The sequence below is a fragment of the Porites lutea genome, chromosome 5 (assembly GCF_958299795.1).
Source record: "Porites lutea chromosome 5, jaPorLute2.1, whole genome shotgun sequence".
In the NCBI taxonomy this organism is placed as follows: Eukaryota; Metazoa; Cnidaria; class Anthozoa; order Scleractinia; family Poritidae; genus Porites; species Porites lutea.
Genome location: NC_133205.1, coordinates 36,330,513 through 36,352,638, shown reverse-complemented (window position 1 = coordinate 36,352,638; position 22,126 = coordinate 36,330,513). Strand labels below are relative to the sequence as shown.

Sequence of the window (22,126 nt, the reverse complement as noted above, 5' to 3'; positions counted from 1 at the left end):
TTCGTGTGGACTCGCGTGAACTATGGGTATTGACGTCATTTGTTCCCAGTCCTCTGAAAATTCCTGTTTGCCACGAAAGCAAGTTACATACAAAATGGCTGTTGTCTGTTTCACGCAAGGAACGTGTGTGATGGAACAGAGCGACAACAACATGTGATTTAACACAGAAACGACTGGTTGATCCCCTACACCGGGATTTGGTCCACTCACTTTGTCGTTATGAGTCGGCCTGATTTGTTATTGCTGGTGACATGCCTTTTCCTTGTTTATGCCGGTGTAAAATGCAGTCATTCCGCAATGACGCCCGAAGGGAAACACACAATGAGGTATGTTTGTTTGTCGGGGTTTTAGGCATGTTATTTGCCCTATAATTACATTTATCATTTCTTTTCAAAGGGAGAAAGTCTTGGAGATGTTTCACCATGCCTACAACTCATACATGGTCAGTAAATTGTTTAAAAAAGTCAACGATTTGCTCATAAACAGGAGTTACGTAAATGTTCTATTTTAACGTTTATTGATAGATATGGTTCAAAGGACGTAAACACGCTTAAATTGAATGAGGTTTCATGGGGCAAGGAAAGTGGAATCATATAAAATAGTAACAGCGTGGTAGTTTTCATGAGGTTAATAAGTCGTGTACTTACAAGTGCTGAAGAAACTCAATTGTCTGTTTATAGGCTAACGCGTAAAAATGTAAGCTCATGACTTGAGCTTTTACGTAGAATGAGGGTCAGGAATAGGGGATGTATAACAAAACATTGTTTCGCGTTGTCTTTGAAAAGCTTACATGAAGCCAGTAGTGTAAAAGATATAAACCTGACAGAGAAATATCAGATTTTTTTTGTTTGGAGTGAACAGGCATATCATGTGTAAAATGTGTTGAATTATGTGTAGGCATTCAGAGTTAACAAGTGTTTTATATACATTCTATACTGAGAGTCAAGGGCATTCAAGGGCTCTCACATTTTCCTATAATGATTATTAGTTTTCGTGATGAATGTTTTTTTTTGGCCAAAGGGAGTGTTGTAAGCAATGCGTATTCATACATTTACTCATTATAATATTACCCAAGAACCAGCTGTTTTGTGTGTACTTATGTCACATAGCAGACACTCTGACTCATCATTACACCAGTTCAATGTGGCTCACTCTTGAATTTGTTTGGCACCAGTTAGCTAAGTTTATGATATGCATAATTTTGCGAGATTGGAGGGGATACATTAAAAGCTTGAAGCTTGCTAATTTGAGTAGAGAAACCAACAGTATCAACAAGATTCAAAAGAATCTTTCTTTATTTACTTCAGTTTAGGAGAAGAAGTAGTTTGACATCTGAGCAAAGTAGCTAACACTTTTTGTCTGCCATCAGTGCTCATCATCACAGCGTATTGTACAGATTTACCTGCAATGGTACATCCTACCATTTCTAACCACCTGAAATGCCAAGATTTGGTAGTTGTTGAGGGAGAGAGGTTCAAAGTAAAGTGCATTAACTGGCAGTGCCAGAATGTTTTTTTTAACATTTGGATAGGTAGTCACTTAGGAGAGAGCTGGTCACAGAGGGAAGTTTGACAAAGGGTGGATGGTGCATGGTGTTACTCTTGATGTAATGTCAAATTTTCCTTTTGTTTTCATTTAAAGCAATCTAATACAAGCAGGGCTAACAATAAGGGCCAGTAGCTGGCCAAAACCGCCAGCTAGTTAGCCATTCTTAGCCGGCTACTTTCATCTCCTTCTAAAATAACTGCTAACAAAAAATAAGCACCATCAAAGAAAATTGTAAAGCATCCATTTCCCAGTTTTGAATGACACATATAGGTTTAGATCTGTGAAATGTTCAAACCGTGCGATCTCTTGGAACGGCTGGGACAGTACAGTAAAGGTCTTGCATGTATTCTGACGAAACAACATGGCATCCGTGGTGGAAAATAGCTCTTAAAAACCCCTGAAAATGCCATTTCCAAGACTCTAATTTTCAAAATGTCCCTAAATGCCTTGGTCCTCAACAACTTGTGTCTTTGGTGCGAGTTCCAAAGCTGCCTACTATTCATTATCAGCCTGCTACTTAAAAACTTTTTGACAGCCCTGACAAGACAATCTAGCCACTTTAATTTTCCATTCGTTATTTTAAATCACCTTATACAGCTGTATATTTATGGAGGCATCTTAAGCAAAATCATTCAAAGATCCACTCTTTGTAATTTTCAGTTATGACCCAGTTCACTTATATCAATAACTTAAATTAAGGAATGATAGTTGGATACTGCATGATTAAAAAATTGAGTAAAATTTCCATACAGCCATCATACATAACTTATACATGCATTACGCTTTAATTCTCCCTTCTAGCGAAACAGTGAAGATGAATACATGTAATCCAGAGTTTCAGTTAGAAACTGTAGATTCTTCTAAATTCCTTCTGTATGGATATGGCAATGTACAAATGTACAATCAAATTTATAAGAAAATGGCCATTACACTGTATGTGATTATGGCCTGTGGATGTACCGGTAACAGGAGGTGTCTTGAATTCCTGTAAAGGACTCTTGTTGCTATGTGGTGATTGTTTGATCAGTTGCACTAAAGGTATATGCAGGCTGTGACAATTTTGTGTCCACTTTGATTTTGTTTTCTCATCATTTGAAAATATTCAATAATTGAATTATATTCCGTTTTGGTCTGTAGCTTCTTTGAAATATGTAGATTAGGTCGGTACAGATTATGTACATCCAAGCTTCTTCAAAGCATTTTTGAAATTGTGATGATAACAATATCAGTTTTTCAAAATTTACACTATTGCTACATGTAGCAGTACACTGTCAGTGATGTCTTGTTCAGTTAATTAACATTTAAGTATCAGTAGTTTTTACAATCTGCTTAGTTATATTTCTTGAGGAGTCCTTAACGTTGCTCTATGTTTAAGAAAATGATTAGCAATGTGTGAGGGTGCTAGGGATGACTATACCGCTGTAGGTGAATAGAAAATCTTACGCCTTACAAGCAAAGTGAGGTGATCATTGTAGAAGAAATTCAGTCCAAGGTTGTGGCAGTACTGATTGAGTACAACAAAGTCCACACAAACGGCCATAGGGTAAGGTTTTCTATATTGTTGTCTTGCCAGACTCTTAAGTTACAAAACTGGGTCCTCAATGCTGGAAAGAAAAAATAAGTATGACAGAAGATATCTCAGCTTCTGCCTTTTTTATTTTGAGTTTACCAGGTATTGGACAAATGTTGCCTGATTTCCAAATTTTATTATACTGATTTCATAAAATGATTTTAGGTTGTGTCACAGGAAGGTTTAAGTACTGTCCTGGCCACTGTGTATTGCAATCATAATGTAGTTTTCATTTTGCCTGACAGGACCACGCATATCCAGCTGACGAGCTCATGCCTCTTAGTTGTAAAGGCCGTGTGAGAGGTGTAGACCCAAGTCGGGGTGATGTAGATGATGCTCTTGGAAAGTAAGTCAATGCTTCACAGGCATATAGTTAAGCTCTTATCTCACTAATAAATTGAAATGGTTTATTTTGTTGTTTTAAGGTACATGTAACTTGTATTATTTTGTCTGCAAAGGTGACCATCATTATCAAATCTTACATTTTACTATAATTATGAGATTTTAGAATAACACTAAATTCATTGTGATGTATGGACACCATAAGGGAAAATCCATTTTACAGGTCAAACCTGTTAGGATTAATTAGCTTTCAAGGGTCATACATGTAAGACATGCAGTCTGAAAGAGTGTGCGGGTATTTTTTCAGCTGAGCTTTTCTGTTTGTTACGCTGTTCTGATGAGCCACAATAATAGTAGATGTAGACGATTGTTGCTTCTAATAATAATAATATTAACATGTATTTAACTTTAGTTGGTATGATATCAGTAAAGATTTTACCAATGAAGTAAATGTAGTTTTCCTGTGTAGGTGTAATAATGACGAAACAGCTCCATAACTGCATTATTATTTACTGTCTTTTTTTTCTAGATTTTCCTTGACTTTAATTGACACACTAGATACATTAGCGGTAAGTCCTGTTGTCAGCCTGTGATTCATCTTGAATTTTTTTTACTTTGATTTTCTATACTTGCTTTGTACTCAACAATTTTTTGTTGTAGGTTCTTGGTGAAATCGAGGAGTTTGAAAAGGCAGTGAGACTTGTTATCAAGGATGTTTCATTCGACAATGATGTGGTTGTTTCCGTCTTTGAAACCAACATAAGAGTGTTAGGGTAAGATAGACTTATGGCATAAAGGAGCATTGTCAAATAAAAGGTCATTTTTCATTTAGCTCAAAATTGCCTAGGCAGTTGCCTGTGACCTTCAATATTCTTTTTATTTGTTAGAACTGTCATTTCACAAAGAGATGCTCTAGACCAGTTCAGTAATATTGTATTATTATAGTTCTCCTTGTGTGAGGGTACGAGGTCAAAAACTGCCTGAAACCTGTACTCTTCAGTCAGTCAGTTATGCCAGTGGAATGTACAGTCAACTTTCTCTTATTGGACACCTCTTTAAGATGGATGCCTTCAATAGTACAGACATCTCTCTACAATGGACACAGTGCCTGCAATCCCAAAGGTGTCCATCTTAGAGAGCTCTAGAGTGTACTAGATGTAGTCATACATGTCAACTCTCCCAGATTAGACACCAATCTCACGGTCTCCTGTACAGGTCACCAAATCTCCGCGATAATATTCAGTTATGAGCTTTTCTGTGCTTTAATTTAGAAATTATTCCATTTTCTTCCAAATTTGAATTTTCTCTGATTCATAGTTCAGTTTCTGGGGCATTTTTGCACATATTTCATCACTGACAAAAATTATTTCGCCATTACAGTCATAAGAGCAAATTGTGATGGTCTGTACCTCATGTAAGACTTCATATAATAAATGCCAAAGAGAGAGTCTCCAGATTTTAGACTTCCAGAGGTTGGCATCTCTGTGTAGTATAGACTTATGACAGATAACTCATGCATTTCTGGCTCTCACAGCTGATACATTTTACTCTTGTTATTATTTGTACTATGCACATGTATCACGAAAATTGGCCACACCCTTGCACTGGAGACTGTGTATCGAGGGTGCATTGATTGTTACATGTACTAACATTCTGCAAAACAAGGCTTGCATACAGTAATGTGTGGTGAGACACACCTTTTTGGCTCAGTGAAAAAGCTTTTGTGTTCCTTTTTTTTTAATCAAAAAATAAAGATCCCTTATCTGCAGGGTATTTAAAGTCATGTGGATGCATGTGTTTATTTTTTTTAGAGGCCTTCTTGGTGGGCATTTTGCTGCACTAGCGTTGAAGAACACTGGAAAAGGCATGTCATGGTATAACAATGAATTGGTTGCCATGGCAAAGGAGATTGGATATCGTCTGCTCCCAGCCTTTAATACCACCACTGGAATCCCTTACCCCAGGGTTAGTTTTTCACTGTTATTTTATGCATTTTAAGAGACTTGATACACTTCACGTGTCATGGCTTTATTTTGTGCTATTCAATGTTGCTATTAGAAATACACCACAATTAATAGACATTGACTTTTTTGTGCTTCAACTAGGTTTCCCATTTGGGAACGTATCTGGGATTTTGACTCTGTATGTACCCAGAACTGTCTAAAGCTATAGCTCTAGGTTGTATGTCGTTTTTCATTTCAATGAGTAATCTTTTAAGGTTAAATTAGTCAATTTGACAAAATAATGTTATTGACTTTTGAAGGATGTTGAAACCTCTTTAACTTGGCTGTTTTTGCAAGTGAGGAGTTTCAATTTCTTATCTTATCTTGATCATTAGGTTAACCTGAAGTATGGAATTCACCATCCGTCATCAAATACAGGTAGTGAGTCTGACACATGCACAGCTTGTGCTGGCACAATGATTATGGAGTTTGGTGCTTTATCTAGAGTCACTGGAGATCCTATATTTGAGGTACACACTTTTGTGTTTGATTTCTGGTATTAATTTCTTAAATCTTGAGGAAAGGGCATTACTACACCCCCTTGAAAGGAAAGGTATGCACTCTTGCCGCTCATGGTGGCCTCAGGTTAATGTTGTTGTTGTTAATGTTGTATACCTAGAGGCAGCGTGGCAGAGTGGCTAGGGTGCTAGACTTGTAATGCCTAGTTTAATGATGTTATTCTTGCCCTGATGGCTAGCTGGATTTGTTCTCAATATTTCCGAGTTCGAATCTTTGGCCATGCTTGTAAAACAGCCGTCTGGTTTGTCTCTTACCAGTTGGGATTCTTAACTTTGTTATGTTCAGTTTCAATCATTTGTTTTATTATCACTGAGAAGCCCTATAAGTGGAGAGGATATATAATAAAGTATTTATTTTATTATTAATTTTTTATCTTATACTTGCCAAACTTTCTTGAGTTGTAGGCATGACATTATTTTATTTTAAGCATGACAGGATTTTTCTCAGGGAACCAATAATATCCGAAGCAAAGATTTCTGATATCTACCCAAAGAGTTTTTAAGTGCTCAAGAAAAATAATGATTACAGATTTTGTCCTCTAGGGACTTCTCTTGGACTCTTCCTTTCTTGCTTGTGTTCTAGTCTATTTTTCTTCTTGGATATCTCAAAAATCTGCTTATTAAGGTTGTACATGTAATACATTGTAGCTGAAACTTTTCCAGTTGTGAGAAATTGGTCTGGCACAAGTAACTGAACTGAACTGCCTCCTCAAATAATGTACATGTTATATTATGAAATAACTGAAATAATAATTTTATTTGGTTTATCAGGAGAAGGCCCAGAAAGCTATGGAGTCAATCTGGATCTATCGCAGCCGTTACAGTGATTTGGTTGGAACAGTTATTAACATTCATAATGGAGACTGGGTTCGCAGAGGTAAATAATGAATGAAAATGAAGTAAAATGCATTTAAATCCAACATAACTTACAAACTTGACATACATTGTACAACTGTACTTTATCAGTTCCTGCAAAGTGTTTGTCTCATTCTGCCTCAACTTAATGGCATTGTATGGAATATGGGTGTGTGGAAAGTTTCTTTGGACCTCCTCTGTCACCAGCTGGCCTGATTTATTATATTTTCCCAAAGATGAATTTATTGGTCCTTCACCCGTACATCACACAGGAAAAAATAACAGATTCCCATTTTTGGATATTTTAGGAATTCCCAACCAAGTTCCCTGATTGGGACTTGTCTCACTATTCCAAATTTGGGATTTTTTGTGGGTATTCTTTAAATACCGTAAAATATCCAAAAATGGGAATCTGTTATTTTTTCCTGTGTCAAACCATAACATCACTTCTTAAAGTACAAGAGTATTAGTATTATGCCACAAGCTCATTCACCATCAGTGATAATTACTTTTCAAAAGGTCATTTTACTTCATCCTTTTCCTTTAACAGACAGTAGTGTTGGTGCTGGTATTGATTCATACTATGAGTACTGTTTGAAAGCCTACATTCTGTTTGGAGATGAAACTTACTTGGAAAGGTTCAACAGGGTATGGAGTTGTCTTTTTCTTTTCACTTTAAGATAGTAACAAGACTCAGTTAGCAATCGTGGAAACAAAAGTCATTTTTATAAGTGAGAATCCAGTCTTGTTGAGTGTCGAGTCGAGACTGTCAACTTACTTTTGAGTTATACTTTAGCTAGAAATTATTGATAGAAAAATTATTTTATGAACTAGAGTTGTATTGACAGTGAGCCTTACCCCTTTTGCTAGTCATCCATGCCACTTAAATTGTCTTTTTGTAATTTAAATGGACCTTCATCTCAAGGAACTATAGGATCACACAAGTATTGCAATGTAAAATAATAAAAATGTATTTTCCTTTTCATTTGGTTTGACATTTTCAAACAGCACTACAAGTCAATAATGCAGTACATGAATCAGGGCCCAATGTTCTTAAGTGTTCAGATGCATCAGCCAGATAGAACAGCTCATGCTTATATGGATGCATTGCAAGCTTTCTGGCCAGGGCTTCAGGTAAGATTTTGTGCTGTGTTCTTTATACCATGATTTTGTCTTTAAACTACACGTAAAGACATTAGTAGTATGTAGGGGAGTGAGGGCTTTATCTTTAGCATTTCCTTTTTTTAACCCTATAAGCCCAGCAAAGTGCAACAAGACACAATAGGCAAGAAAGGTGTGAAGGGCAAAAGCAAAGTTTGCAAAAACAGAAAATATAAAATATGATCAAAACAATGAAGAACTCACCAAAAAGAAGCTCATTTGTTCTGGTTCATTCAATAATTCGCTTGGAAGGAGGCAATACTTTTTCTACACGATGGCTCATCTGAGACGTTTTGAAACATAAGATAGTCTTTAACAACTACATAAAATTTGCTTTGTAGTGGTGCATGTAAATAAGAACTAAAATGAAAATGTTCTGAAATACAGTAATTCTTAAACAAATTTGACCGCTTCAAGTTCTCCTATTTTTGCTTTTTACACCAGTTTCATGCAGTACGTTGCAAACACCTTATAGTGTGAGTGTCCATGTAGACATTTATGTCCATTAAAACTTTGTCACTTACAAGGCTGTGCTCTAAGAAAAATTGAAGGGAGCCCAGTGCTCTCAGTGTGCACATTGCTCTGAATCTGTAAAATCCAGGGTGCCCAGTGCAATATTTTCTAGTCGTGCGGAAGCAAATTTAAGTTATGCACCAGGGGTGACCTGGTGCTGTTAGAGCAAAACCTTTTAAGTGGTGTTGCCTAATTGAACAGTATCTGCATTTGTTATTAAGCACAATACCAGTCACAACTCTGGGGGTGGGGCTGAAAAGAGACTTGTAGGCCTATTAATTATTTTTGATGCCTCATAGTGGGGGCTTATTAGAGAATAGGGGCTGAATAGTGTAGAGGAATAAAGTATAATAATAACTATATCTCCATGTTAAATTTTGTAGGTGCTGAAAGGTGACCTGAAAAAAGCAATCGAAACTCACCAAATGCTTTACGAAGTTTCCAAGAAACACACATTTCTACCTGAGGTAAAACTGTCTGTTAATTTTTTAAATAATTTATTTGGTAAGGATTATCAAAGGAGTTTAATTTTTGTGCACCATTGTCATGACTGGAGACAGGGAGATAAAATACAACACTAGTTTCATTTTTGTTGCAATATATACTGTATGATATGATACATATATGGGCTAAGAAGCAAAATACTATAGTGCTGTTTTTGCTTGTTTCTGCAGTGTTCTATTTTGGGCTTATCACTGGTTTGTCAAAATAGTTATACAGTGGAATAGACATTGTACACTTTTGTAAATTGGCCCTTGCTCACCTACCAGTAATATAGTATCACATGTATGATCTGTACATGTACTATTATGCATCAATGACCAAGCTCGAGGTCAATTTGGCTAGATATATGTATTGGCCAAGTTTCTTTTTCCCATTTTTATCCACAAACAACAGCAAAGCTATTGTTCAGGCATCTTCACCAAACATTTATTATATAGCCAAGAGAACTTTCTTTTTTCTTCTTCTTTTCTGCTTGGGTAGCCAATCAGGACCCAGGATTTGCTTCATCCTGCCAGCTCGCAGAACAAGTCTTATGATAATGATTGGCATTATTACATGGTATAAACCCAGTAGGTCAATAAGTACGTAGATTTTTGTTTCTACCACTACCAGTTTGCGCAGTTTTTTTGATGTTTCTTTTTTTCAAGGCTTTCACCACAGATTTTGAGGTGCACTGGGGACAGCATCCTCTTCGCCCTGAACTTGTAGAAAGTACTTACTTCCTTTATGAGGTGAGCTATTTATGCGTAAGTGTTAGTCAAAGTTAAAAATCAATTGAAGTAGTAAAGAAAAGATGTAAAATATCAGAGGGTTTCATATGACATCTTTTAGTTTTGTCATGTCTTCTCTCATAAGAAATCAATAAGCAAATGGACCAAGTAATGATTAAGGTTAAAACTGTTTTCATTTTCCCACAAACCCAAAAGGGGATTGTTGGAATCCTGAGTGCAGCTAGGACTAACTGATAATGCGTAACTAATACTTGTCAATTAATTTAAATTTCTTGTCTCCTATCAGACTTAAATGTTTATTCAAACATAATTTATTTCAATCAAATATTTTCTTCAAAATATCATTGCTTTGCATTGTGTTTCGAGGGGAATACTAAGTAAGATATTTTGTCATTTTCAGGCCACAGGTGACCCATATTATCTTGAGGTTGGTAAGAATATAGTGGAAAAGATCAACGAACATGCCAGGGTTCCTTGTGGTTTTGCTGCTCTTAGAGATGTTAGGACACTTAGTCATGAAGACAGGTATATCTGTTAATAAATACTCTTTTTCCTCTAAGAGATGTTATGGTAATGACTTAGCTCGGTCACTTATTCAGAAGTCACATAAAAGGTGCTTTAATGTTAGAAAATGGAAGCAAGTTCACTGACAGTGGCATTTTTATTGCAAAATGTGTATCATTTACACTAAGGATGAAAAAAATGCTGGATTATGAGCGGTTAGAATGCTGAACCTGTAATCCAGAAGCCCCAAGTTCAAGTCCTGCCCTGAATTATTTTGGAACTTTGATTGCTGGCCACTTACATGTAATAGAGTGTGGCTGGAGGTTCAGTTCTGTAATGCGTTCCAAATGGAATCAAAATCCTGTTAAGGTTTTACTAATGTTAGTGAAATACTGAACTTGATGATGATGAATTTCCCCATCAAAATCTCTTTATTTTGCCTCATTTCAGGATGGATTCATTTGTCCTAGCAGAGACATTTAAGTATTTATATCTTCTGTTTACTGAAAAGGAAGACTTGGTATTTAACTTAAACCAGTTTGTTTTCACCACGGAGGCTCATATTCTCCCTCTCAGCTTGTCCATCATGGCTGTGAATGAATCTGCCTCACAAGTAAGACACCTCATTTTTATTATAGTGATAGTGATAATAATAATAAACTTGAAATTTACTTAAATGTACATGTAAATGACTGAAGGATACTGAGTGATATTGCCTTTCTTTAAAATTATTTCAACCTGTTTGTCATCCACCATCTGTTTTGTACACAGGAACTGAAATACAATGTAACCTTGAGTTCAGAAAATGAGCATGAGTATACCTGCCCTATAACTCAACACGATCAAGGCTCAACGGCAAAGTTTGCAGAGGAGGTGCGACGAAACAGCCGAGCTCAAAGAGAAGGAAGCTGCCCCAACAAAAAGCAAGCTTTTGCATTTAGCAATAACAAGTGAGTTAAGTTTTGTAATTTTCCTTTAAATTGAAGCTGAAGACAGTTTTAAATTGTCATGTGGTAAAATAAAGGAAAGTGAATGTAGTGTAGTATCCTCCAGCAAAAGAACTGTTGAACCATGAACCAGTGTATTTGTGTATGGTCGCACCATGTACAGAATTTCACCCACCGTCTCTCTGTACTTTACGCAGCATTTTGATTTATACTGAAGGAACTGACGTCTCATTGGGGGAGACAGTGCAGTCAGGCAGTGAAGCACTGGAATTGCAAATCAGAGACCACAACTTCAATCCTAGCCTGCGAACTGCAGATGTATTTCCGGTTGTCACCTCTCTCTGTGGTTCGCAGGCTAGTTCAATTCCTATACTAACTGCTTAGCTGAATTTGGGGTGATGCTCAATATACCAAGTCAATATATACTCTATTGTGACGTTCTATAGTGTGAAGTTTATGGTGTTATTGTGTAAGGGCTAGGGATCATTGTTGTGTTCTTTGTGATGTAACTCAAGACTTGCTATTTACTTGGTATAATAATGTGCTAGCTTGTTCTCTGTAGTCCTGACTTTAAATCCTCAGTCATGCTTGTTAAACGCCGACTGGTTTGCCTCCGGCCAGTTGAGATTTTTAACGTTATGTTTAGTTTCAAAGCTTTGTTTCTTTCCTTATTTGTAGACTGCAATAAAAACAGCTGGCTCACCAGTAATTATGCTACCCCTAAAGGCACCTCTTTGTTTACATTTTTTGCCTCATTAACGTGTGCATTTCATTATTTAAGTAAGTTAATGAAATAAAACTTCTGATTATTAAAAGAGCATAACAATTTCAGTTATCTCTGAAAATTTTTGCCCGATAAACCGAATGGTCTCAGAGAAATTCTCTTTTAAAAACTCGAAATTTTACAAAGAATGTATCACTCACTAATTTTTTGCCACACAGCAATTTCGTAGTTTTTGATGGCTGATATTTATTCAATATTGCTTGCAAAGAGCTGAAAATTGCACAAATTACTCAAGTTAATCAACTCTTTCAACTTTTGAATTTAGTTTGTATACATGGCTACGGCTTCTATGAGTTAGGTCGTATGCTAATGAGGAAAAATATAAACAATGGCGTCCAATATACACCTTACTCAAAAATAGCAGCAACACTACCTTTTTTATATTTTTGTTAGTTATGCCTCCTTGCCTTGATTGTACTTGCAGAATTCAAATGAAATTTTACCTTAAACCGAGGTATCAATGACCAATGATCATGCAGGCAATGGATTAACAAAATTTGACGCCATTTTGGAATTAGGTGTAGATTGTCCTTTTTCCAGGAGTTTGTCTACAGCGTACAGATGTAAACCTAAGAACTAGTTACATAACAGGTATCTTCAAGTAAATTCAAAGAGGTATCTGGGGTAAGGAGAGGGGTGCCTAGACAACCTCCCCTCCCATCCATCTACAGTGTAGATCCCCCCTTGATGTTAATCTGCTATTTCTCAGGCCTCCCCGGTTGAGAGCTGAGCAGTTTGTACCTGGTAATCAGCATCATGTAATGATTCTCAAGTCCATGGGAATCACTGTAGTTCATACAAAGGATGGTAGAATACAGCTCATGCAAACGGCTTCATCGGTAAGAATTTAAAAATGTCTAAATACAGACGCCTCGGTTAAACAGACCTTTAGATTTGGTGCCTGCCTTTCTTTACTCCCTTCAAAATCTGTTCAGTTAACTTACAGTTTTTTGCTTTATCGAGTTTAAATGAATAAATCACTCCCGCCTATTTACAAACCCTTTCACTCCAACAGTGGCTAAAGAAAAATTAAACTTTCTTTCTTTTAAATCCTGAGAAAATATTAGTTCTTTGAAAAAGTTTTGTCAAAGTGGTTTCATCTGAATAATTTAGTTACAACATAGGATTTTGTTTATAACTTACAGTTTAACCAAAATCAATAGAAAATCAAAATCAAAGGTCCTTATGTACCAATTATACAGTCGTATTTTTTGCTCTTCTTGGGCCAAAACGCTAAATAGCTGCATCGCAATCTGAAGTACACAGGCTGTTAAAATTTGTTGCCAGATTCAACGATGAGCAATACATGTACCTTTGGTAGGGATATTGTTTCTATCTGCTTGAACAAAATTTGAGCCAAACATGACAAAATATTTTCAACAAATGAACTCAACAAATTTTGGCTTGCGCCCACTGAATGGGTCTTCATGGCTCAGTTAGTAGAGCACTGCAGCGCTAACTCATAGGCCATGGGTTTAAATCCCGTTGAAGTTCCTAAATTTTGGGGGGAAGGGGGGGGGGGGGTCAATTTTCAAATGCCAAAATTGTAATTACGACTGCGACGATCATATCTTCATTTAAGAAAATATTTATTGTACAATTCATTGTAGGCCGTCAGTGATGTAACAAACAAAAGACGGTACACCGTTTTTATTGTAAGTTTAATATTTTGAACGAGCTAATCATAACACATTACTCTTCGAGAATAAAACAAAATATAAAAAGGGTTCCTAAAATTTAATCTAAATGTGTCATCAACTTGTCAAGCCTAAACTAACTTTTACTCTTCAACATGGAATGTTTTCTGTTAAAGTCAGACAAAAATTGCCCATTTAACTCATGTTTGCCTTCTGTGCAACTTAGGGTACCTTGTTGTTTCTTTCGTCATTACTAGGCTCAATCGCAAGATTATGCAGAGGAAGGCATCAAGTTTATGCAAGAGATGATCGAGTTGGCGAAACGACGGAATGATGAATCAGGTATAATGTAGTTTTTGTGAATATTAATCCTGTAAGGTAGATGTATTGAACAGTCGAATGAAGAAAAAGTGGATGATCAAGTCACGACTAGTTTAGGATTTACTTGCGATTTGGCGTGGAAGTTGGGGGAGATTTTTCAGTCAATCCGAACCAAACGCGACAACTCAACATACTGTTATGAGCGGATTTGACGTGTAATTGAGCCAAAAATGTTACTCATTGTTTTGACCTGCTGGCCTCGTTTTCTTGCCCTCTCAGACAAAAGTATCGTTGTGGTTCATAAAAAGTATGTCATCCTTTTGTTGAAATTGAACAGTTTTCATTAGGAGGCTTGATTTGTTTGCAAACGCAGCTTTGATAATATTTGAACTTAAGTTTGATACAATTATGTACTAAAAGTGATCATTGTTGTAGCTCCCCAAGAAAGCCCTCGAGTGGTTCAGCTTATGTCTGCCCCGTACAATGGAGATGTGGTCCTTGTTGCCTGCCCTGCACGATTTGGTTTGGATCTGAGCAAAGGAGATGTGGGGGTGAGACACGATATACAGCATTTTAGGAGACTTACAAATCCTTCGCAATGCCCTTAGAATTTTTTTGAAACAAATTATTCGTCATCTCATAAAGAATTAGCTGTTCATGTTAAAAGTGACTAGGAAGGCGAACTAAGACGTACATTTTAGAAAACGGAAAAAGAGATCTTCCCGAAATCGTGTAGTCGTAATTCTTTTAGAGACCACAGTAATTTATGTTTTATCAGTAACATCAGTAAAGAAACAAGCTGTCCACTTCAGAGAAATAAGTTTCCTCAATTTTTTTTACTCGTGGCGTTTCAAATAAGTAAGTAATTACTCTCTTTCGGAGGTGATCAAGGATCCTTAAGTTTTGACGTGTAAGTGTTTTTGTATAAAAAAAGGCCTTTCTTCTGATCAGTTCATATTTACAAGCCATGAAATTATGTTTCGCCTTTTTGTTTTTCAGATGAGTGCTGAAGTTAGCATGGGCAAACCTTTCAAGGCATGTTCTCCTCTCTCTAATGGCGAGGAGTTGAAGCACAGAATTGCTGTGTTAGAAAGGGGCGATTGCATGTTCATTGACAAGGTATGTACATAGTATTAATATTAATATGCATCGGTTCCTCAGAATGATGATGTTGTCGATTGGTGTAAGGGAGCGGGTCAGGCCATTTCGAACATTGTCATTTTATTCTTGACTTTTTAAAAGTGGTCTACCTCAGCTATATCCCTTCTGTTTAAGATGTTAAAGCCTGTTGGCTCAAGAAGGCGCTGCTCAGTACCTTTCTCTTGCTCAAGACTTTTAAATCTAAGTAGCTCTGTGGATTTTGCTTATCAATGTCGTTGTTAATCGATTTCATCCCCCACCTGAAAAGTTTTAGTACGAGATTAAAGTGAATATTGTAAGATAATTTCTGTTGAGAGAAACTGATGTTTATAAAGCAGATGATACTTGGACATAAATAGAGACAATTAGATTTGAGGACGAAAAAGACCACTAGGACGAGATTAAACTCAATTTTTTTTCACGTATTCTCAAGAAATAAACACCCGGAAAGCTTCCTTGTAATTTTTTGCACCAGAAAAATCAGCACGTTTTTATTGTTGGTGTAGGAGGTTAAACCCTCTCCCGAGCGCAAAATGACAAAACGTCTTAACATTTGATAACTTTTTTCCGTCACTACGTCGTTCTCGCAAAATAGAATGACGACAGCTATTACATTTTCCAGCCAAAATGCTGACTCGCGCAAGCGCACTATTAAGTTTCATAACTAAATCTCAAATGTAACTGGTTCATGCGCGCGCACACCTTAGTATCATGGAGAAAGTCTTGTTCTCATAGTCGTCCTCGTCTTAGAATCTAAAGATCTCCAATGACCACTAGCAAAGTAAAGGTTGCGGTGACCATGCAGGCTTACGTTGCGCCAACAGCCTTCCAAGGTGAAGTAACTGTACTCGTAATTGCTCCATGCAATCGAAGTAGTCTTTTTGTACTTTTACCCCTCCTCTCGAGGCTCGGTACTCTTCTGAGCAATTGTTGATTGTTTTTGTTTCGTTAACAGACTCGTCACGCTCAAGCCGCGGGTGCAGTAGGCGTTGTCATCATCGGTAAGAATGAATGACAACTTTAACGTTGAGTTGCTCAAAAATCATACTTTATTACTGCTTTTTTGTTGTCTCTTGTTATCCCGTGTATTATCTTGATATAAGTGTTTTATCATAACAAATTCGGTCAAAACTTAAGAAAAATATTTGACTGGAATACGTTTCTTTTATTAACCGGCTTAACCGTGCACCTTGCGTTAATAATCTTGCGTCTCAGCTCTTGAGGCACTGCTTGCTAGTTGCTAGCGCTCTGCATCAGTTACTTGTTTCTGTATTTCATAATTTCTTGGTTGCTTTTGTACAAATTTGAATTGACCAGACAACCGCGTCTTTTCCTTTACGTCCTGTCACGTCCCGTCGTCTTAACATTTCCGAGTTATCCGAAGCCTCTGTTTGAAAACGAGGCTAAGTGTGCGGGCTTCGATATAAAATTGATTGTTATTCTCATGTAAATGAAGCTCATTCCTGGACCTTGGAAATGGCCTTTAAACCAGTCGTTATATTACGACAACAGACAAGCTAATGCTGCGGATTTTGTTTGAATTTATTGCAAACGCAAAAAGATCCCGCGTTAGAAATTGTTTCCTCGTTTCTTTTCATGCCTGTTTGGGTTCTTGTTGCTTGTGTCCTGTATGTGCTGGAATCCATGCAGCTTAAATATTCATCATGTTCTAATTTTTGGTGTGTGTGTGTGTGTGTGTGTGTTTTTTTTTTTTTTTTTTTTGCGTGTAGATAACAATGAAGGCAGCTCTAGTGATACACAACCAATCTTTGCCATGTCCAATGATGAAGACAACAAAGACGATGTTAAAATACCAGCCGTACTTTTGTTCAGTGAAGAGGGTCGCATTCTAAAGAACGCCATGGCCGCCCTAGACGATACTGATAATCGCCTCACAGTACGATTAGCTACTAAAGCTTCTGGAAAGTCAGGTTTGTCAGCTGTTGTCCTGTATTTCCATTAAACCCCACCTGGAAGCTCTGAAGATCGAAGGTTTAATTGGCACCCAGGGTTTGCAAATTTTATTGATGAGTGGAGTCAGTGTGACTTCTGTTTCACAAATTTTGGAGTCATTCTGGAATACTTGGAGTTCCAGCACTTGGTCCTGGCATGTATACACTATCGTGAGGGATACACGAAGTAGCTGTGGCGGTCCGCTGACCTGGAAAGCTCAAATCCATGATGGTGGTCATCGAGTAAACTTTGATCGTAATTTACCCTCTTCCTGTTTTGTCATGCAGTATAATTCTTTAATTTCGATGATTTGATTAAGGTTTACAACGTTTACAATTAACGTAAATTATATTTGTTGCGAAAAAGGTAAGGACAAAACTGTGTTTGTTACCGAAAATTTCTGGAGTCGAAGTGATCCCCTCCGTAACCACAGTGGAGTCATCCGAACAATTTTGGCGTAAAATACGCCAAATTTGGCGTATTTGCGAACCCTGTTGGCACCTTAAGATCCGTCAACGGCGACGGTGACGAGAACGTAAAAAAAGAAATAGGTTTAGACTAGCAAAACAGCAACTTTGCACGTGCAACACTTTGTTTTGTTCATTCTTTTACCGTCACTGCACGACTAACTACGACGTGAAAATGCCTAATTTCACGTTTTATGAAGGACGTTAACAAGCCACTGCGAAATTTTCTTTCTCTTTTGAACCTGGATATGGTTTTTAGGAATTTAACTCCAGGAGACTTCGCCTACATTTGACAAAGTAATTGAGTTGGAACAATCGCGATGAAGATTGAAAGAACGCGAATTTACTTCTTAAGCGGTGTTTTCGCTGCCGTCGCCGTCCTCGAATCGTAAGGTTCCTAATTTCGTTTGTAAGGGTGCCATTTTGGTAACTTGTCCACGGCGTTCCAAGTGCTAGAGAAAACGTGCTGCCTCAAACCTTTCGTTTTGCCCGTTAGGTTTTCTTATTTTTGAGATATTTTGTATTGAATCCTAAACACAAGTACCCCAAAGTACTGCTCGTTAGCTTTCGTTTTGATACTGGTGTTCATCTGTCAGTTGTTAGAACAAGGGCCACAATGGTTCTTGTTTAGAAACGTTGTCATTTGTAGCTGTGAGGCTTTTTTGTGAGAGTTTCTTTATATTTTGCTCACAGACAAACAAGAGGGGTCAGCAAGCAAACACGATCCAGAATCAAGTCAGGACTCTATTAATTCATCCAGTAGTCAGCCGTCTGGTGAAGGAAAAGGCAAGCCATCAGTAGATGAAAACAAAGACATACTCAGCCATGATGGCGCAGATCAAAGCCAGAACTCGCACGATGAGCAAAAACAAACGAAGTCACCGGATAATGGTGACGAAAATATAGCTTCGATTACATCAAATGGAAAAGTCGATCACTCCGCGGATCTTCCTCACGATAAACGCGTTATCTCTGTTGGTGAGGATGAGTACGTGTTATGTGGTAACACAGGAACACCGGGAAGTGTTTCAGAAAAACCAGTTAATGACCAGCAACAACATGCTAGTCAACATACTGATGACTTATCTAAGCAAGCTGATACGTCGAGTAGCGTAACGGACGCTCCAAAAGTGAATAAACCTCATGAGGACTCATCGCGTGACCAAGACTCGTCACGTGATGAAATCTTATTGCGCGATCACGTTTTACCGCGTGATGAAGCAAACGGTGAATCTACAAGAACTGACAATATTAACTCGGATCAGTTGGCAAACGATCTGTCTTTAGTGAATGAACAGGATGCACAGAGCTCAGATCAAGCCAGTGTTGAATCATTAGGGGAAACACAAAATGAAGATGCTAAAGACAGGACATGAATTATAGGAAACTTACTAAGAAATTATTTAACCTCAGTTGCATTTGTCGAAACTTTGATCACAACTACCAGGGTCCTTCACTTTTCCCCCCTAGACGTCATGTTGTCAGGGATGGAAGTATTATTTATCGTCTAGACTGTTAACATTCCCTCAGGATTGTCGCGCGGGCAAGAATGCACGTACGAGCGAGTTAGCGACGAAAACGCGCGCTTCACTTTTCGTTTTCTACGACTTGCGTTTGCCTCGCTCGCGTGCACGTGCATCCTTCCCCGCGCGATAATCCTGAGGAACTGCTAGCAGTAAAATTTTTGTCCTTTTACTTAATCGAATGTTGTTTAATTTAAAGAGGAAAGAAACAAGGACGTGGTCATACATTTGACTGGTAGTTGTGGCCAAAGTCCATGACATGAAATTTATGAACTCTTTCTGTGTATGATGACCTCTTAAAACCTAGTGGTCCTATCATTTTAAAACGTGCCTACACTGTTGACTACTGGCAATTCCCGATAGGAGCGTAACCTGGTAGCTAGTCACCAGGGAGCTTTAGCAATCATGACAGCGGAGGCAGCCAAAAGAACAAAAAAAATTGAAAAAGGAAATTGCAAATTGATTATTTTGTCAAACGAAGTCAGTCTCCTGGACTTGAATTCTTGGGATCCTCACCCATGTTCTGAAAGGGGGGAGTCGTCGACGTTTGTTTACGTCCTTTATAAAATGTGGCATAGTCGTGTAGTGATTAGTAGATAAATGTACCAAGAGGTATATGATGCACATAATGAGTGTTTGTTTTGCTTCTTTAAAAACCTATGGCTATTTTGACATCCTCATTTCCTCTACCGCTGTCGTTGCTAAAGTTCCCCATTATCTGTGCTGTGTTTAAGTAAGATAAGTACTCAAGACATGGACGTCATAGATACACACAACTCATTATCGTTTTTGTTGGGTTGTGTTTAGACATACAAGCATTCATTCTCTCGACTGAATACGTCATGATACACAGAAAAAGCTTCATAATTGGGATGGAAAAATAGGGTGGGGAAGGGAGGGGAGGGAGGGTTAGAACTGTTTCTTTATGCTGGATAACAAGAGCGCAATATACGTTAGTTTTTAAGCGTGTATGCTTGACAGGGTTGAATTTCTCGTTTTAGGTAGCTATAAATTGTTAAAGTAATTTTGCCTTAAAGTTGAGATGAATTTCTACCCATTTTGTTGGAATACTTGAAAGGATATGTTTTGGTTCAATTTTGTCCTTGGTTTAAATTTTAGTTTCTTTTGTTTCAAAATTATTATCATACATTACCAATAAATTTTAAACCAAGGATAAAATTGAACCACAACAGATACATAGCCCATCACCTGCTGGCTTTACTTATCAAATAAAAAGATTTGGCAAAGACAACAGAACGTCAAATAAGAAAGCTAAAAGGCGCGGAAATGATTGAACGCAACTTCTGGCACTCATTTTGCCTTTTGCGCTATTGGTCAAGTCGATGTTTCGACCTGCGCGCACTGTCGACGCTGTCACGTTGTCTTTGTTAAAGCTGCTTTATGACATGAAGCGCGCTTGATTTAGCCAATCACGGTCACTCCAAAGTTTATCCGTGCGCATGCTCAGCAGGTTTGAAATCCTTTGGCGGCAGAGGCTACTTTCGCTTGCTTGTACAGGATTATGGAACAACCAAAAAACAAATTCCCCCTAGGTATCTTAAACATTGAGTTGCTGTTCAGCTAAAGTTAGTCTATTGGATAAGCAACGATATCAAGTGGGGTTTCCATAGCTTCTGGAGTGTATATTCCAATTCCTATTCAAGTTGAATTTTAATAGGCCACTTCAGCCGAGTTCCAAAAACCCTTACTTCCAAAATGAGGCCAAGTGTACAACCTTTCTTGTGAAAATGAGTTTTAGTTGCATGAGAATGAAAAATCATTTCCATATCAAAGGCCGAGAACTTAACCTCGTTTTGATACAGTGGCTGGGGGGAACTCAGAAAAGGCCTATTTGAGTAAAGTAAAAATTATATTTATATAAAAGACGTGTAGTAAGTAGTAGATAGGTAATTTTTCCCGTTGGTTTGTTGCTCTCTTGACTATCATCTCGCTGGTATTTTGATATCAATTCCTTTGAACTGAAATAAAAACTTAAAAGTGCTCTCGTTAATAGGGGAAAATGTTTAGTACCTGACCATATTTGGAGGAGGAAATCAAAATATCGCAGGAAGTCTCGTGCAACTGGTTAATATATACGAGGACTTTGTGGCCAGTTTCACATACATCTTAAAGGCTGACGCACAGCCTAGTTAAACTCCGTTTATATAATTCAAAGCCAGTTGGTAGTATTCGTCGTCAGCTGTAAGGTTCATGTAACTGTTCTCAGGACCATTAATTTGCAAAGAACGAAACAAAACAACATCAACAACGAACCCTTGCCATGTTTTGATGTAATACAGCTGTAAAAAGGTCAAGTTTATTGGTTTGCCAGGCTTAAATGATTTAGGACATGTGTATGAAACATAGTCAACTGCGTAGTGGTAAGGTAGCCTAAGTGAAACCACAGGACTTCTAAGCAATTGATTCCCTCTTTTAGCTTTCTTCGTGGCTAGATGGAATTCCTGGTCGGACATCTTATAAAGCCTACACAAGACTACAGGAAACATTGATTTACGTTGTTGCCCAATTTCACAGCAAGCGAATGCAAAACTGTGTTGGCTTCGTAACTAGTGTCCAACCCCGTCTGGAGAGATTGTAAAGCTCTTGACAGAATTCAAGAAAAAATGGTTGCCCGAGAATGCCTTTCCTTTCTCCTTTTTTTTTTTTGGCGGGGGGAGGGGGGATGGGGGTGGGCAAGAGGTGAGGAAAGAGGTGTGAGCTCTATAGGTGTTGGACCAGATGTTGGCCCAAAAAGTGAACGGAAAAATTAGAAGCGACAACAAAAAGCCAGGAAACAGCAAACAAAACAAAAAAGATCTGCATTCTCGTGTTCAAAACTATCATAGCAAATTGGCAACAGCTCTTCAGTTTCCTCTTCAAAAGCCGTTTTGTTCCTCTTCTAACCACAAAAGTGACCGCTCATAAAGAGAAGAAGCGAAGGCATTTGACTTTCGTTACTGCAAAAGAAAAGTGTCTTGGATGTTGAGTTTGAAGAAAGGTTCTTTCCGGTCACGCCATCATTTCAATGTAACGACATGTTCCCCTTCAGCAAATATTTTTCGAAGAAATCTCTTCTCGTACCCCGCTACAACGAGCTCACGCTAT

General features: G+C 37.8%; 1 protein-coding gene across 1 annotated transcript; it reads left to right on the top strand.

The window, feature by feature from the left end:
* Positions 1-77: 77 nt before the first annotated feature.
* Positions 78-21,032, top strand: LOC140936928 (ER degradation-enhancing alpha-mannosidase-like protein 3). The gene is made up of 22 exons (XM_073386434.1): positions 78-326; positions 397-442; positions 3,364-3,464; positions 3,990-4,029; positions 4,121-4,233; positions 5,272-5,425; positions 5,799-5,933; positions 6,753-6,858; positions 7,387-7,484; positions 7,845-7,970; positions 8,894-8,977; positions 9,662-9,745; positions 10,146-10,270; positions 10,700-10,862; positions 11,021-11,199; positions 12,690-12,819; positions 13,875-13,959; positions 14,374-14,489; positions 14,938-15,057; positions 16,034-16,079; positions 16,809-17,009; positions 18,192-21,032. Exons 1-22 carry the CDS (start codon positions 220-222, stop codon positions 18,872-18,874), a joined length of 3,042 nt encoding a protein of 1,013 aa, XP_073242535.1. The 5' UTR covers positions 78-219; the 3' UTR covers positions 18,875-21,032.
* Positions 21,033-22,126: the final 1,094 nt, after the last annotated feature.

What these genes read in the sequence shown, in the direction of transcription:
- LOC140936928 (XM_073386434.1), top strand. Translation starts at nt 220, where the DNA reads ATGAGTCGGCCTGATTTGTTATTGCTGGTGACATGCCTTTTCCTTGTT. An exon ending in ATGCCTACAACTCATACATG is followed by an intron (nt 443 to 3,363) that starts GTCAGTAAATTG and finishes TTTGCCTGACAG; the next exon opens with GACCACGCATATCCAGCTGA. An exon ending in ATTGCATGTTCATTGACAAG is followed by an intron (nt 15,058 to 16,033) that starts GTATGTACATAG and finishes TTTCGTTAACAG; the next exon opens with ACTCGTCACGCTCAAGCCGC.